The sequence below is a fragment of the Gracilinanus agilis genome, chromosome 4 (genome assembly GCF_016433145.1).
Source record: "Gracilinanus agilis isolate LMUSP501 chromosome 4, AgileGrace, whole genome shotgun sequence".
In the NCBI taxonomy this organism is placed as follows: Eukaryota; Metazoa; Chordata; class Mammalia; order Didelphimorphia; family Didelphidae; genus Gracilinanus; species Gracilinanus agilis.
In genome coordinates this window covers 151,022,655-151,041,748 of record NC_058133.1, presented here as the reverse complement: position 1 = coordinate 151,041,748, position 19,094 = coordinate 151,022,655, and the positions used below count along the sequence as shown (strand labels likewise).

General features: G+C 33.3%; 1 protein-coding gene across 1 annotated transcript in view; it reads right to left on the bottom strand.

Annotated features, from left to right (window-relative positions):
- LYST (lysosomal trafficking regulator) overlaps positions 1-19,094 on the bottom strand; it is a 260,804-nt gene that overhangs the window by 170,959 nt on the left and 70,751 nt on the right. The window contains exons 6-12 of the mRNA XM_044674577.1: positions 15,453-16,452; positions 13,506-13,667; positions 12,184-12,337; positions 11,344-11,561; positions 9,252-9,318; positions 2,143-2,252; positions 121-547 (exon numbers count right to left, since the gene is read on the bottom strand). Of these exons, the coding sequence (XP_044530512.1) occupies positions 121-547; positions 2,143-2,252; positions 9,252-9,318; positions 11,344-11,561; positions 12,184-12,337; positions 13,506-13,667; positions 15,453-16,452 (2,138 nt within the window). The remainder of the gene's footprint in view (positions 1-120; positions 548-2,142; positions 2,253-9,251; positions 9,319-11,343; positions 11,562-12,183; positions 12,338-13,505; positions 13,668-15,452; positions 16,453-19,094) is intronic.

Below are 19,094 nucleotides of genomic sequence, written 5' to 3'. Positions count from 1 at the left end.
GTCAATAGCAAAGTCAGAATCTTTCATATGACTTAACTAAAATCCTCAAAAATGTCTTCTGTATAGAAATCATATGACCTTCAGATGTTATAAAAGAAATAAACCCAAAGAATCTCATACCTGTATCATCAAGACTGTCATCTTGAATAAATGATGTTTTTTTCCTTTTCTTTATCCTTTTTCCTTTTTCCAAGGTATTTTCTGCTTCATGAATACTTTCCAAATTAAACCACAAGGAAACACTGAATCCTTCCGACATATGTGGCCAACAATTTTGCCCAACCAAAGGCAAATGGATTGGGGCTACATGCCAAGATGAAAGAAGTTGATGGGAGAAAATCTCACTGTCAGCTTCTTTCTTACTTTGAGAAAATGTTGCCCTTCTTAGCAACCCAATAGCCTTACTGTTGAGAATACTGCCATATTTTTGGGCAAAGGAGTTGCTACTCAAATTTGGTATATGAAACAAAGGGAAGGTTAGATATTGTAATGGGCTCATATTAGTATCGGCTTCAATAATTTTCAGGATACCCTTAAGGAGAATTTCCTAGGGAAAAAAGAAATGAGAATTCACAATCAAATTTATATTATAAATTACATAAAAATTTTCTATAAATAAAATCTACAACTAAAGAAATAAAAACAATCAGGCAATTTAAATTCTTACTAAATCACCTGCCCACCCATAATTTAGTGAAAAGATTTTATTTTGGTTGGTATAAAATATACAACACATGCTTTAAGTTTAAAAATATGTTTATCATTCATTTTTTAAAAGGAAACTGATTATCAATGGCAGTTCCAGAACTTTCTGATAGGCCATCTCAAGAATTTAAATGAAAATTTATAATATAAAAACAAGCATTTATAGTAGTAAAACTTAGGTAAGTTCATTCTGTAACAAATTCTAACATACTTATTTTTCAACTTATTCCATACCTTTTGAGTTTTCAAACCAAATGGATTTTCATATATCTGTGTTCAAAACAAGTGGCATGGCTACATTCAGAATTGAGACAAACTAATTGAACTTCCATAAGCAAGTTTCAAAAACTGGATTTCATGTGGAGGTTTTGAGCCTTCACTTTAATGCACACAATTTAACTTAATGCAAAAACCTATTTGCAGAGGACAGAATTTTCTGACAAAAAATATGCACTTATAAAAATAATATTAAAATATTTTCAATGTTGAATCCTTTACCTAATGAGCTATATGTACTTCCTAGAAGCTGACCGTATCTATACCTAAGTGCCAGTTCTGGGTATAATAAAACTTTTGGCTAATGGTATCAATAAATCCCTCTCTTAAATCACGTGAATATATGAGATTTTATCTTTTAAAAAGGGAAACCATTGGGAATGAAAGAAATGTGAAAAATAATGCAACGTAGATACTATAATTATAATGATAGTCTAGAATTTTCCCTGTCTGGGTACAGAGTGTGTCTTAGATATCTTTTTATTTCTAATAGTTAGCACAGTCCCTATAACCCCTCCATAAATATTTGTAGTATTTGGTGATGATAATAAATTGAGGAAAAGCGATAAGCATACCCAATGAACAGACAATTAATTAATGATTATCTACAAAGGAGAAGGAGCAATGATTTTGATAATTTTAAATATGTCTAATTGAAAAGTCAATTATATTTAGCTATAGAAGGGGCAGCTACAAAGCTCAGTGGATAGAAGCAGGCCAGGAGATGGAAAGGTTCTGGATTTGCATGTGACCTGAAGATACTTCCTAGTTACATGACTCTTGGTAAGTCATAACCCCAGTTATCTAGCTCTTATCAAATTCTCCTGCCTTGGAACCAATTCTTAAAGACAAAAGGTAAGTTTTTTTTAAAAAATGTAGTCATAGAATTCATCATGTTATTTTAAAAATCATTTTTAACATCCTAATTGTGTTCTTTTGGCTGATCTTAAATTAGTTTGTTTTTTATGAGAACAAACTTATGATAGAAGGAAAATTAGTCATATAGCATGACTATATAAATAGAAAAAGTCACAACAGTATTGTCTAATCCACGCACAACCCAAAATTCAGAGTAAAATAATTATTGAATGTGAAAGTATGAATGATGAATATTAATATTCTCTATATAGCCTACAAATCATTTCATAATAGCATATTTACTGTGGAAGGAGATTTCTCCAGAAATGTTCTCAGTAAAAGGGTTAGCTCTTCTGAACATGTTCTTGAACTCATCAGAGACACCAAGAGATCCATCAGTACTATCTGGCATGCTAAGTTAGGCAAAGAAAGGGAAAAAAGGTCACTACTAAATTAAAAGTTCTAAATAAGTAATTTCATAAAGCAAGCTTAAGAATTTATCACTGTCACAAAGTACTTAGGTTACAATTTTTAATTCATAAATGTGTTAAAGAAACAAGTGAATATCTAAGAAGATTCAATTCAGACATGTTTTTTAAGGAACATTAGTACCATGTACACACCACTATGTATTATTTAAAATATAAATGAATAGAGCATTTGCTAAATGATACTTAAACTTATTAATTTCAATTTTAAAAAACATTCTGCTTTTAATACCTTGCAAATGTTTAATTTCCAACTCTCATTTTAAAAATTATATTTTATGAATTAAATGTTTTCAAATAACACTACTATCTATAAGAGTTTGATCATTATTATCCAAGGAAACTAGTGGAAACTATAAAAAATATTCTACTATAAAAAAGATGAAAATAAATACAAAATTTCAATTCTTACGTGTCTATAATGCTATTTAAATATTTGTATGTTTGTATATATAGAGGCAGCTAGACGGGTCACTGGATAGAGTACTGGGCCTGGAGTCAGGGAAGATCTGAGTTCAAATCTGACCTCAGACACCTATTAATTGTGTGACTCTGGGCAACTCATTTAACTGCTGTTTGCCTTAATCTACTGGGGAAGGAAATGTTACACCACTCCAGTATCTTTGCTAAGGAAATGCCAAAGACAGGATGGTCCAAAGTGTTATGAAGAGTCAGAGAGACCTGAATGACTGAACAACAACATATATATGCATGTATGTTTCATGTGTATATGTTAAAATGTAGTGGTATATACACTGGTTACTATATACAAACCAAACTAAATATGGGGAGATGTACAAAGGCAGTATGTGATGTCATGTAAAGAACATTAGATTAATAGTCAGGAGATAGGCATTCTAGTCATAATTGCTTCCATCTAGTTGTATGATCTCTATAACAATCTCTCCAGCTTCAGTTTCCTCATTGATAAGAAGTGGTTGGATTAAAACAGGGGTCGCCAACGTATGGCTCTCGAGCCATATCTGACTCTTTTGAGGGCCAGATATGGCTCTTTCTGCAGGAGCCATAAAGTCAATTTTTTTTCAGGTGCTGTTACAGGAGCGGCATTGTGAGCACTGTACGGCTCTCACGAAATTGCATTTTAAAAAATGTGGCGTTTATGGCTCTCACGGCCAAAAAAGGTTGCCGACCCCTGGATTAAATGATAACTAAGATATCTTCCCTGTTCTACTGTATATGAATAAGTAGGCCAACAATTTTGGAAGAGGAACTAACCAGAGAATTTGAGAAAAAAAAATACACACACACACACACACACATATTTACAATGTCCCTAAATATGTGCAAACACTATGCTAATTTCTTAGGGAATTATAGACTAGTATATGACATGGTTCATTTCCTAAAGGAATTTACAATCTAATAAGAGAAAAAACAAACCTAAGAAAATAACATACTATTAAAATAAATTAATATCACAATAGAAGAGACTGTAGAAGGCACATAATTAACTGACAAATGAATGGTATGAGTGCGATAGAAGTTTAGAAGAGACAATTCATATTGGTAAAGTCAAAGAAAGTATGTGTGATCTGCATTTTATTATGAGGCTAGAGAGGACTTGGCTAGAAATTGGAGACCTTTTGAAGATCAGTGAGGGTACAGTCATGGCCAAAAAGTCATGGAGGTGGGAAAGCATAAAGAGCATTTCAAGAATAGTAAGTAAAAACTGAGAAGGTTATTGTAGGAGGCCTTGGGTGTCAAGTTAAGAAGTGAAGCTTTTTGGCAGAAAAATGACATATTTCAAAGCAATGTTTAGATGATTAATTAGAATATGGTATACAAATGAAAAGGAGAAAAATCAGAGTAACACAATCTTTTAAACCTTTAAAAGGTTAAGGTTATTAAAATAGACTGTATAAAAAGTAAGGACACAGGCATAATTGATGAGTATGGGGGAAAAAAAAAGACTAGAGAGGCAATTTGGCATAGTGGATAGAAAGCCTACATTGGAGTGACAAAGATCTGGATTTAAGTCGTTTTTTGGTACATATTGCCTATGTGACCCTAGGCAACTCATTAACCTCTCAATGTCCTGGCAATGGACAATGTCTTAAGTAACAGTCCAGGACTAGAAGTTACATGATAGCTGCTGCACTGGTTGTGGAAGCTTCCTCTACAGGAGTTCCCCAAATCAATGAAATAACAGGTCTGGACAAAAAAAGAAAAAGGAATGGATCTGTCATTCTGGGAAGTATCATCAGAATCTATAACTAAATATAAAGGTTGAAGATAAGGGAAATTATCAAAATTTTTGAGCCTAGGTGACAAAGTTTACATGGTAACATAAAGTAAAATCAAATTATCATTAGAAGATAGAATAATTTTTATGGAATAAGATAAGGATTTCATTTTCAGAGATTTTTGTCATAAGTTTAAAATTTTTGCAAAGGATTTATTTGGAATACAGAAATTCACCTTTATAGGCAGAAGGTTAAGTATAGTATAGAAGCAATTTTATTCTCATTCTTTACCACATATTCCTACACTTACCCTTTTCCAGTATGGAAGAACTATCACTACTTGGCCTAACTTGAATGGCTAAGCTGCACATAGATATTTAGGATATATACATTGATGAAGAAGATCTGAAGAAAACAAAACTATTTTCCTTGCTACTATTAATCAACACTTCCAAATTGCTTTCTACAAAATGCCACAGAATCTTAATTAATATCTAACTGAAGCAAAAGAATTATTCCAGTTAGTAAACAAAATTTATGAGAAGCATGCTATATTAGAACTTGAAGTGTTATTAAAACTGCTATTATATCAAAATTTCATTAACATGGAAGTCTACCATTATAGTAGTAGTTAAATGGCCTATTTGGTTTTTACATAAATTTATATAAAGTAAATGCTTGGGCAATAGTATATTTGCAATGATGATTTTGAGAAAGACCAAGTTGTGCATTATACAGCAGAGGAAGTCTTTTAGACTTCCAAAATCTAAGAGAATATAAGGTTTCGGAGTGCTGAGGCTAGTTCATTTTTAAACCCTTCTTCTTCTTTTTTTTTTTTTTTTGCTTTCACTTTTTATTCTTCAAAGTACAATTTAAATCCTTAATAACTCAGTATTAAATAGTATTTTTATGATTTTTAATTTATTAATTTAATTTAGAATATTTTTCCATGGTTACATGATTCAGGTTCTTTCTCTCCCCTCCTCCCTCCCCCACTTCCACAGCCAACGAGCAATTTAATTGGGTTTTACATGTGTCATTGATCAAGACCTATTTCTATATTATTAATATCTGCATTAGAGTGATCATCTAGAGACTACATCCCCAATCATATCCCCATGGAACCATGTGATCAAGGAAATGTTTTTCTTCTGTGTTTCTGCTCCCACAATTCTTTCTCTGGATGTGGATAGCGTTTTTTCTCTTAAATTCCTCTGGATTGTCCTGGGTCATTGCATTGCTACTGGTAGAAAAGTCTATTACATTCGATTGTGCTATAATGTATCAGTTTCTGTGTACAAAGTTCTGGTTTTGCTCCTTTCGCTCTGCATCACTTCCTGGAGGTTGTTCCAGTTCACATGGAATTCCTCCAGTTCATTATTCCTTTTAGCACAATAGTATTCCATCACCAACAGATACCACAATTTGTTCAGCCATTCCTCAATCGAAGGGAATCCTCTCATTTTCCAATTTTTTGCCACCACAAAGAACACGGCTATAAATATTTTGGTACAAGTATTTTTCCTCATTATCTCTTTGGGATACAGGCCCAGCAGTTTATACCCTTCTATTGCAGGTACCTAGGACAGTTCTTAATTCATAGCAGACTCTTAATAAATGCTTGCTGATTGACTGATTAAGCAATACTATCCAAAAGGGTAAAGCTACTATACAAAGATCTATCCTTTCCACATCTATATTTAAATGCAATTTTTAAAACTAAAAAATATGAAGTTTTTAAATTGTTATATATTGTTAGGGTCTTTTGGGGATTTTTTTTAAACTGCAGGTGAGTAGGATTTGAGTTGACGAACTGTTAACAAAAGAACCTTAAAGATAATGAAACAGAAATACTGAAGTAGACCTACAATTCTCATCAATTTGGATGATCTCTCTGAAAACTCAGCTCACAACCCATTAATGCATGCTTACCCTCTGTGACCCCTGAACACAATTTCCTATATATTTACCATAGGGGTTCCATTAAACATGCTCAAGGTCTTCCTTGATTTCTCTTGATATCACAAGGATAACAGTGAAATATTATCATAAAAATTGGTAACTATTGGAATATTCATCCTCTAACTCAGTCCCAATACCAGCCAGGGTCAGAGAAAGTTACAGGGTTGAAGTCAGGGCAGGGAATGAGATGCTGAGTGCAAAGGCAAGAAATGAAAGGTAAAGACTAGGGTTTCAGTAAGGTCAAGAAGGAGATCTCAGGTAAAAGATGCCTCATTTGCCATGGACAAGAAGAGAGCAAGAAGTGTAAGGAATTTCACATTTGTGCTTTGAAAATGAGGTATGAAGAGTAGGCATGTGACAGAAATGGAGAAGTATAGAGTTGGAAAAGTATCACTTGTCATCACATAAGCATGTAATTGAGGTATTTGGAGGTCAAGGTTCGCTGTGTCATAAACAAGGTTTAAAAGTTTCAACTATTATTAACTACTCTTATTCTTCTATAGGAAGATTAAGTGACCTCAAAGTGGGGAAGATTTCCATAAGGTGATCCTTAACCTGAAATAAACTGTGTGATCAGAATGCAACAACATTCAATTCACTATAGCCTTCCTTTACCATTGTCTTGATAGCATGTAAAGAAGGCTACTCATTCCACCCCTTGTATGTGACTTCATTATCTCTAACACTGCTTGACAATAATGTCATAGTTTCATAAGGATTAAAAGTACACCTCTCTCCCTCAAAACTGTGAGACTTCAATGAAAATATAATCATTTACAAAGAACTCTAAGTTAAAATGATCTTTAGCAAAATAGGATTCCACCTGCCTTATTCATAGAAGAACTAAGAACAAAAATCCAAGTTTCCTGAGTCTTAGAATCATATTAATCCAAAATGATTAATTTTGCCTCACAAACCCCTATGGAAGCAAAAGATGAAAGGAAAAGGCAGAAAGGCAATAGAAGAGGGGTGGAAAAAAAAAGATAAAAACTGTTAAATAGTAATTCCTTCAATTTAACAATAAAACAACAATAAAAAAACCTATCTGAAACCAGTTCTCCTTCCTGTTCTATCTCTATTAGTATCATCATCATTTTCCCTGTAACCTAATTCTTGGATTAATCTTTTACTCATCACTTTTATGAGCTAGTTGCAAAGTCCATTTAGAAGGATTTTCCCTTTGAAATTGAAATTTCTTGAATATATTCTTTCCTCTCCACTCCTTTCATCAAAACCCTACTCGAGGGGGTAGCTAAGTGGTCCAGTGGATTGAGAGCCAGGCCCAGAGATAGGAGGTCCTAGGTTCAAATCTGGTTTTAGACACTGCCTAGCTGTATCATTCTGGGCAAGTCACTTAACTCCCATTGCCTAGCCCTTACCATTCTTCTGCCTTGGAACCAATACATGGTATTGATTCCAAGATAGAAAGTAAGGGTTTAAATAACAAACAAACAAACCAAAAAAAACCTCTCCAGACTCAGTATCACAAGCTCCAAGGCTCTTTTGCTTCAATCCCATCAAAAATATGTGTGTGTGTGTGTGTGTGTGTGTGTGTGTGTGTCCAACTGATCTTTAAATACTATTCTCATTATAAATGATTATTCCACACCTTAGAGGAATCTTTGATGGTTTATTTCCTTTCACATCAACTATGAATTCTTTGTTATTTCTCAAAATTCTTTATAATCTAGTCCAACTATGCCTATAATGATCTTTCTACTACTTTCTAAGATATATCCTTTAGTTAGTCTGACCTTGCTGGCTCACGAATATGTTATGTTCATACTTCATATTTTGCTTATGCCCACTTACATGAAGTGTTTTTCCTATTTCCTAATATAAATTTTATCATCCCTCGAAGTTCATTTTTAGGTCATGAAGCATTCTGTGACTATATTAGGTACAATTGATCTCACTTTCAGACAGACACACATAATAATATTTGGAAAGAACACAAGAAGTCATCTGTTAAAGTGTGACAAATATCCCTTTCACATCAATGGGGTTAGGGGCATGGCACTCTCACAATCTAAAAAATCTGTATAAAATTTTTGGGCCTCCATACCAGAGAACCCTGAATTTTTTTTCTTTTATGAGATGTTTATAGTGCCTTATTGTAAAATTTGGGTTAAGTATTTGTCATAGACTATATGTAAGTCAATATTAACATTTCTAGCCTATGATGTTCTTTTCACAAATTTTAACTTTTTACTTATGTTAACTTTAAAAAAGAAATTGTTTATATTTATGTTATTAGGTAAAATATGCTGCCATTATACAATACTATACTTATATTTTATGCATTTCTGATTTTCTAAACATCTTCTGTGTCTGCTGGCCTTTGTGTGTCATCTGCAGCTTCCAAAAAAGACCTCCCCAAATTCCCACTTAATTTCTTATGCTGGCCCATGGTGTATTGAAACCATGATGGGGAAAGTTGCAATGTAGAAGGGATAGATGATTTTGGACTGCTTTTTACAGCATCTATAGTTCCTTTGGCATAATTTGGTACTATATAATATAATCCTTATATTTTGCAATATTGTTGCTTGTGTTAGTGCTGTATGCCTAACTAAACAATAAGAATCATATGGAAAAGGACTTTCTGTGTTGCTTAAAAAAGTGCCCAGATTCATGCTGACCATGAAGCAGACATGCAGCATTTATTGCTTAAGTACATAGTACAGTACTACATTATAGTTATTACATACTAGGATAACATGAAAATTATTTATAAAAATAAAGAAGTCAAACTTACCTTGTAAACTAGAATCATCCCGTGTTAAAATATTTAGGAACCCTCCCAAGAGATTTCTAACAATATCCTGTGAATTAAACATGAAAGATTTAAAAATGAAATAATTGCTATCAATGTAGAGATTTGTGAAAAATATAGTAAACAATTATGGTACTTACTGACTTAACTGACATTTTGGTTACATGCAAATAATTAAATAGAAAAATTATTGTACAGTAGTTTTTGTAATTTGTTTCCTATATAAAAATGGTCTTTAAGTTGACAAGTATTTAACATTCACCTGTTTACATGCCAGGCACAGGACTTAGTGCCGGGACAAAAAAGAAAGTCATAGTCTAATGGAGAAGGTAAGTAAAAACAAGATATATATACATAGTAAATTGAAGATAATCTCAGAAGAAATGCACTAAGTTTAAAGAGAAGGTGAAATTTTTGCTAGAACTTAAAGTAATTCAGGGAAGCCAAAAGGTATAGATGAGAAGGGAGAGAATTCCAAGCATGAGAGACATCTAGTGAAAAACATGGGCAGGATATGAAGTGTTTTGTTTGAAGAATAGAAAGAAGGCCAGTGTCCCTAAAAAACAGAGTGTGTTGGGGGGAATAGTAAGAAGTAAGAACATTAGAAAAAGTAGCAAGGGGCTGGGTCATGAAGGTCTTGAAATGCCAAACAGAGCATTTTATGTTTTATTATTGGAGATGAGAAAGATTCACCTGAGTTTACTGAATAGGGAGAAATATAGTCAGATCTATATTTAGGGAGATCAGTTTGACAGTGGAAAGAAGTAGGAAAAGATTTGAGGCAGGGAGAACCAGAAGGCTAAGGATGAGATGATGGGGGCCTATAAAAACATGGTAGCAGTGTCAGAAGAAGGAAGGGGATATATGGAAGAGATGTTACAAAGGTAGAAACATCAGGAATTGGCAACTGCTTGGATAATGGAAGGTATGTGTGTGAAAAAGTAGTCAAGCACAATAGTTAGGCTGTAAGAAGCTTGGGTGAGTAGGAAGATGGAAGAGAAGGGCTTGTGGGTAAAGATAATGAGTTCCGTTTTAGACATACTAAATTTTGTGCATAGGAAATCCAGTTGTAGATTTCCAAGGACAGCTGGATCTGTGGTTAAGTTGGACATTTTAGAGTAAGTCATAAAAAAAAAAATCAATGTGACTGACATATTTGCCATGCAGTAGCAGAAATTATTAGTTAACTTCCCTTATTGAGTGACAAGCAAATGGCTAAAACCTGTTCAAGGAAAGCACTGAAGAACTCTACGGAATCTAGATAAATATCATGCTCCCAAATCCCCCTTGATTAAATAAGACAACTGCAAAGACAAGGAAGCTAGGTGATATAATAAATTACAGAAAAGGTGCTTGGTAGAGGGAGATTTCTTACTAGGATTTTCCTATTCCAATCAATTTTTCTTTTTTTTTTGTCTGGGGTGGGGGTCAGTAAAATTTGATATAACTTTATAGAAAACAAAGAAGCAAACAATATTTAATTTTAATAATGCACGGATGGTGTTGAAGAAAAAAAGCCTTACAGATTAACCTGGAGTCAAGAGAACAAAGTTTTGATATTAATAATTCCTAGCTAAAGGACCTTGAAAAATTAATATGATATGATCTTTGATTATGTCATCTACAGAATGGGTATAAAAACACTCATGATAATTTATTTAGTGTTTGCTATGTAACAGGTACTGTACTAAGTGCTTTATAAATATCTCATGAAAACCTCACAACTCTGAGATATAACTTCTATTATTATTCCCATTTTACAGTTGAGCAAACTGAGTCAAATAGAAATTAAGTGACTTGCCCATTAAGTGAATGTCTGAGGCTGGATTTGAACTCGGGTCTCCTTGTCTCCAGGTCTAGTATTGTGCTATCAGTATTGTGCTATCTAATAGCCTCTCTCATCCTCAATTTTTTCATCTATGAAATGATGATCATGATAGCACCTACCTCACTAAACCTTAAAGTGCTAGTTAACACTAGCTATTTTTATTTTAACTACAATAAACAAAAAAGGATAATGAAAAGTTATTATACAATCAATATTTATCTTATAGTAGCCATACTAAAATCTTACCTTTTGCATGAGTAAAGTCACATTTTTTTCCTTTTGTCTGATGATTTTCAAAAAGCTCTCAAAAACATGGCCAAGGACAGCAACTCTGACTTTACTGGTCGAAAGCAAATTTAATTCCAGGATACAAATCTCAGGATATATTAATTCTCCTTGTGCAAAGTTTTCAATTGCATCATTTAAGTAACTTGAAGAACTGATGCATTCTGTTTCATTTATGTCTTCTAAAATTTTTTTAAAAGTAGTTAATTTTCATTTTTAATATAACAAACAGAATTCTAATATTAATCATTATTTAAAGTTACTAGTAATATCTATAACAACACTTCAGGTGTTCACCAATTTTCCATCTAGATGATTCTTTGTTAAAATATATTTACGTGAACAAAAAACAACCTAAAGTACGCTATAAAGAAAAATTAACATTTTTAAAATTACTTAAGTGTTTTCAATACCTATAAAATTTCTCATCCTAGCCAGTTGAAAATAGGGTTGGTGTGAGTAAAAGACTCAGAAGAATAGAAGGTTTTGATTAGAAGAGTAGGATCTCAATGTTTCCTATTTCAAAGGTAGTACTATTACTAATACCAACTCATATAATCAACCACCTACACAAATGTGAAAATTTTAGGTGAGTAGTAATAATGATCTGAGCCAGCAAAAAAATTTCCTATGTATGAGGTCAGATACCAAATTTTTCTCTCCAGAAAATATTTATAGTAAAATTTCAGCATATATAGCTATTAAATTACTTATTCTTGGATAAATCAAATAATCAATGTATCATTTATGAACTTACACCCAAGTTAGATGAATTGACTTTCAAATTCAGTCCTACTTTACCTTCATCTTGGCTTTCACTATTCTCAGGATCACTTTCACTGTCTGCTTCATAGCCTTCTTCTTCAGCAAAAAGTTTAAAAGAACCATGGGTTTCCTCAACTTCTTCTGACAGATCACCTTGTTGCAATACTGCCTCTGACTCAGTCTGATGAATCTGTAAGATGAATGTTCTCAGTAAAAAAATTTGCAGCATATAATTTGTTCATTGGGAAAAAAAGATTTACATTTACTTAAACAGTCTTAATATTCTGATTTTGGAAACAAAAACAAAAACGAAAACCTTCCACACAGCATACTGTGAAATTACATCTCAGAAAACTTTTTCAAGTCTTTGGGAGAATATATGCCACAAAGAAAAGGTATGAAAACATCACTACCACAATTAATGTGTTAAGTAAGAAAAAGGAAGGACTATAAAACTAATTATGCAATTTTGGCAGAACAAAGCATTACTGACCTTGCTATCAATAGTGGGAGGAATCATTATCTTAGGGAAAAGCATATTAAACTTGGGATCAGATGATCTAGATTCAAATTCTCATTTACTTGTTGGGTGATAAATCAGTATCCCTTTTTGGAATTCAATTTCATCATCTGTAAATTAAGCTAAGCTAGATAAACTTTATGATCTTTTAAAGCTCTAACATCCTATGGTTCTTTATAAACACAAAATTATGGAAAGTGCACAGTACAATCTTAATCTGTCATAATAAAACAAAATATGATAATGTAAATTAAATAATATAAGTAATTGGGTCAACACTTCTCAAAAAATATATTTAACAGATGATGAAACATTAGTTACCTAAGTTTTACTAAAAATATAAACATGCATATACTTGTACAGGAAGCTTTTATTTATCCTGGCCACAGAGAATGAAATGACTGAAAAAGGAATAATACATTATAATGAAATGTTTTACAATTTATTAAACATGCATACATTTTATGTATGCACATATTTAAGTTAACTGATGAGAATCAAGTGTCATGAAATTATCTACAATTACATAATTGTCCAAGCCAAAGAACACAGAAATTAGGAATTCTAAGACAACAAACATTACTATGCAATCTTCTGTGTTTTGAGACATAAAAGGATAATTTTTAAAAATAATTTAACTCTTTTGCCTCCACTGCATAAATCTTTTTTTTAAAAGAGGTCAATCCTGCCCTTGTTCCATAAATTCTAATTATATCATTTGTACTAAGATTAGCCTTGTCTCCCCCCTAAATCAAAATCACTGCCCTGAAAGTACATACAATTATACCTCACCTGTATGTTTTGGTCTTCACCATGACATAACAAAATCCACTCATACCTTTTCAATTTTCTCTTCAGAATGATTCAAATCTGCTGAATAATTCCCCAAAGCTACTCGAAGCAGTGCATCCAATAAAGGCTTAGCTAAATCAGTTTCAACCACCTTAGACTGGGAAAGATGGTCCTGAATTTCAAACAATACATTTTCCACAGACAAAGTCTAAGGGGGATGAAAAAAAAATATGGAGTATACTTGTTTTTAATCATATTTAATTATAAAACATTTAATTTACACCAATACTGAACAAATTTTAATCTATTTAAATTTTAACCAATTTAGAAGAAAAAACGCAAATGGAGAAATATCATTCTTCTATATTTTATATTGAACTTTAAAAAATCTATCACTTTATTCAATGTCTTTGATTACATATTTCAGTCTATCATAACCTTTTTTTTAAAAACCCTTTCCTGGGGGCAGCTGGGTAGCTCAGTGGAGTGAGAGTCAGGCCTAGAGACAGGAGGTCCTAGGTTCAAACCCGGCCTCAGCCACTTCCCAGCTGTGTGACCCTGGGCAAGTCACTTGACCCCCATTGCCCACCCTTACCAATCTTCCACCTATGAGACAATACACCGAAGTACAAGGGTTTAAAAAAAAAAAAACCCTTTCCTTCTGTCTTAAGGGCTAGGCAAGTGGGATTAATCGACTTGCCCAGAGTCTCACACAGCAAGGAAGTATCTGAGGCCAAATTTGAACCCAGGATCTCTGGTCTCTAGGTCTAGCTCTCTATCCACTGAGCCACCTGGCTGCCCCCTCCCCCAATAAATTTTTTAATAAAATTTACTATGCTTCAAATTATTCTTCTAATTGGAGCTTTCTTTAATCTCTCATGACTCATTCCCATTTCTTTTCTTAAAGTCTCCTAAGGTATTAAGAATTATTCCTAATTAAATGCCCATCATTTCCTTGATCCTTCTTAGAAATTTCATTGTTGTCCTGAATGTCTATAGAATTCTATAGACATTCTATAGGTGACTCCTATAAAAATTCAAGGGAATCAATAATCATATTATTCTACCATTTGTCAATAATATATCATTTTGTACTGTTATCTAAATCGCCCTATGCCAAGTCAACAAGTATTTAAGAACCTACTATATGTCAGGCACTGGGCTAAGATACAAAGAAAGGCAAATATAGTCCCTGCCCTCAAGAAGCAGACATTCTAATGGAGTAGGTGGCATGTAAATGACTATGTAGAAACTAACTACATAGAGCAGGGGTCAGCAACGTATGGCTCTCGAGCCATATCTGGCTCCACCTCCGGACCGGCCAGTGTGGGCAGAGCCCCAGGATGTGCCCCAGGGGGCCCTTCAGCCTCAACCCCATATTCCAGCGCCTTCTGCCTCCATCCTCCTCCTTCCACAGGTGTTTATGGCTCTCACAGCCAAAAAGGTTGCCAACCGTTGATACAGAGGATAACATGAAAGTAATCTCCTATTAGTAAGTGGGAAAGCTGCCTATAAAATGTCAGCTTTTAGCTGGGATGTGAAACAATCAAGGGAAGCCAGGAGGCAGAGATGAGGAGGGAGAGAAGTCCAGACATAATTGAATGCATCCATAGTTCCCCTAACTATATTAAAAAGAATTTTTTTAAACCCTTACCTTCCGTCTTAGAATCAATACTGTGTATTGGTTCAAAGGCAGAAGAGCATTAAGGGCTAGACAATAGGGGTTAAGTGACTTGCCCAGGGTCACACAGCTAGGAAATGTCTGAGGCCAGTTTTGAACCTAGGACATCCTATCACTAAGCCTGGCTCTCAACTCACTGAGCCACCCAGCGGCCCCCTAAAAATTTTTGAAAAAGAACTATATTTAGATTCCTCATTGTGTCCCATCAGTATCAGATGAAAAGGTCTTTTTACAAGTGTTACATTGACTATTTTTCTATAAGATTACATAGCTGGGAATACATAATAACTGGGAAACAATCTATATTATTACCTGGTTGGGTAACTCCACTTCTATCTTTTGTTGATTATTCTTTGTACTATGAAGACATATAGTCAGAAGAGCCTCTAGTAATCTTATACTTTGAAGTGTACACTCATGCTCTTGACTTGATACTTTAGGTTCCTTGGGAGCTGCTACAGAAGTTGAAATTGGTTTTACACTTAAAAAATATTGAGAAGAAATTTCCTGCGAATCTAATTGGTCTAAACTTTCAGTATTCTCCTCTAAACTACCTAATACTAAAGGACTGGAAGCATTGTTGACACTTAAATGTAATGCATCTTCTTTCACTGCCATTTCAGACTCAAAATTTCCCTCTAAATTTTTGTTTTCATTTGCATCCACTTTTCTTGGCTTTTCTTTGCTCCTGGATAGTTTTTGAATTATCATAATTATTAACTTATAACATACTTGGAATCCTCCAAGTCTATGAAACTGCTTCTGAAAAACTGAATTCAACATGTAGATCCAACGACACATAGACCAAATGTCTGCTGCCCTGTGGATGTGTTCTGGAGAAGGTAAGATAAGTATTTCTGGAGATAAACATGGTAGCATGTGATTCAGAGGCTCACTAGCTGTACTATCATAGCCAGAAGTATCTTCTGAATCATTGGTAGAGTCCCGATCACAATCAGCTTCTTTACTCACACATAAAAATGCCACACAGAGGAATAAGTTGATCATGTTGATGTGAATATCCTGACCAACAGCCTTCTGCTTCTTCGGACAAATTTCTTTAAGGCCAGCATAAAATTTGCTAAGACTTTGAGAAGAATCTGAGCATACTTGCTGTTTAAGTGAAGATGAAACCTTCTTTTCTTTATTTATTCCATCAACTTCTGGAATGATTTCATCTTTCTGCTGTTCTCCAAGGCTGGCTATCAGAGTTTCAAATGCTTTTAGGGAATAGTTTCGAATACCATCTAAGTAATTTAATTCAATCATTTGATTTACTCCATTACAACTTAGAAACAAGTCTCTTATAACCCTATGAAGAGAAAGTATACACAAAAATGTTATATGTACAAAATTCTGTGTTCCCAAGTAGATATTAAATTACAAATGTATTATATTAAGGAATTCAGGAACAATGACCATCAGTTCATTCATTCATTCATTCATTCATTCATTCATTCATTCATTCTGAATAACCAATCACAAAAGAGAGAAATAGAATTAAAAAAAATTCTTAAATGAGGCATTTCCTTGCTACTGCTTACAGGATTAAAAAAAACCACTCTTAAAAGGGAAAAAATTATTAAAATATCAAGAAACACCACTGTAGACATCAGAAAAACTAAACATCTGAGAACTCAAATATCATTTCCTTTGAAGTGTTGGGTATCTACAGTATGAATAGAGAACTGTTCTTAAAGAGTAAGGAAGATTGGGGTTTGAATCCCACTTTTGACATATATTGTCTGATTTTGGACAAGTCCTTTAACCTCCTATTGTTCGAAGCTTACTTTCATTCAAACTCGGAGTCAACAGGCAGAAAATCTGGTATAATAATGTAGAATAAAATTAAATACTTGTGTTCTTTTTGGACTCTGATATTACGACTATAAGTTGCAGAGAATGTACCAACCTGCAATGGTAGAGCAGAATTCTCTCATCTAAGAGTTACCTACACAAGTGAAATTATTGTTCTCATTCCTATCCCTAGCATATAGCTGACAAACTAAATTAATCCAATTGATATATAGTTTTAAAATGTTTTCCCAAAAACAGAAAGTGGTTTCTTCCTAAATTTTTAAAAGTAAATTTTACAAAATGATCATATTCAACATCAATTAGCAAAGATGTACACTGCAGAGGCTAGCAATGAAAGAGCTTTTACATATATGTGTTTGTTTAAGTGTATCATGAATATGTAGAAGTGTAAAATACCAATGCAATCAGAGGATTAAATATATTTTAAGCAAGTCATTCCAGATTTTGAAATGTTTTCCTCCCATTTAAAGTACATATTTTTGAAACACTGATATATTAATTACTAAAATAGTTATCTGGAACAATCAATATGTCTAATACTTCTAAATTAAGAAAGGTATATAGCCTGATATATGTGGGGAATATTTAGTGTAGCAACCTCCCTCTGAAATAGATAGACTAGAAATTCACTTTTGGTTTTAGAAAACTGCCTGAGTCATGTAAAGTTTAAAGTATGGTTGGAATCCAAATTATCTTGATTTTAAGACTTGCTCTCAGCAGCAGTATATTTTGAACAACAATAAAAAAGATGATCTATAAGGAATCAAAGCAATTATTCTATGGCCACCTAAAACAGCCAATCCCCCAAACAAAAAGATTAATTAAAATTAAGAAACTAAAACTTTAAAAAGTAGTCACAAAATGTCAATGAGTCATGTTCCCAATAAGTGCTTATAAATTATATCTGGAACTCAAAACATGTTCTCTCCCCATAGAAATAATTTTTTTAATAGTGTTAAAGTTCCAACGCTAGCCCCATAAAAGTCTAACTCATACTTGACCTGGACTACAGAATGAATAGCACTAACTTGATCCTGGGTCCTGGCTACAGAAAAACCATGAAGTTAGAGGAAAGAAGTAAGTTCTCCACCTCTTTATGGATGTAGGGCCTGTGCTAGAAATCATTCTATAAGTAGTCAACATTTGTCTTTGATAGTTTCCTACCTCCTTTTCCATACTTACATCCTCATGCCCTCGCTTCCTAGGTGATCAGTGTTGTAATATTGTCCCCTCATTGTGGCATTCTATCTTACCTGCACTACATTCCCCATCAAAGTTTCGCATATATCCAAATCACTTACCCTATCAACATTTCGGTTACCTCAGCAAAAAAAATTCTCAGTTGTGAGTTAGAATGGCTATCTAAATAAATTAACTCTGTCTTTAGGTCACATTTCTTTCTACATTGCTCCCATGGCATCAACTGTGGGATTTCTAGCACTGGAAAAGGGCAAGGCAGAAATGGGCTACTATTATACTGTATATTATACTGTTGCAGTATTTTTGACCTTTCCAGGGCTGACATCGGCAAATTTGACAGGATTTGAGATAAAAGATCCTTAGTTGCTGCTAATCCAGATGAACAAAAATGCTATGGCAAGTTAATGCTCTAATGGAAAAAGATTTTTACCATCTCCTGTCTATTATTTCATAGGATACCACTAAACATTCAGGCCTACCCTTTTAAGTTTCTGACAGTAAAGTTAAAAGTTTGTTTGGCTCAACATGCAATATTCAGTATCTTGAGTAGATCTAAGAAAGATATAAAAATAGAGAATTTGATTTTTTTGGAGATTTTTTATCTTTTTACCGAAAAGAAAATTAAAATTAACGATGCATAAGATTTGATAACATCCCAAATCTTACATGTATTTTTATCTCCTACTACTTTGAAAGTTTTTTTAATAACTCTAATTATATACTACTCTTATCTACTGGAATACTTATAAACCTAATTCACAAAATTCCATTTTAGTATACTGATGATGATTCTAAGGTGGAAATTAAATATTTTGATAAGCAAAATTTGGAAATAAAAAATTACACATACCAAAAAATGCATTTCTATATTTTAAGAATTGTTTATTACTGTTAAGTGATGGAATTTTAAATTGCAAGATTACTTTTTCAAAATAA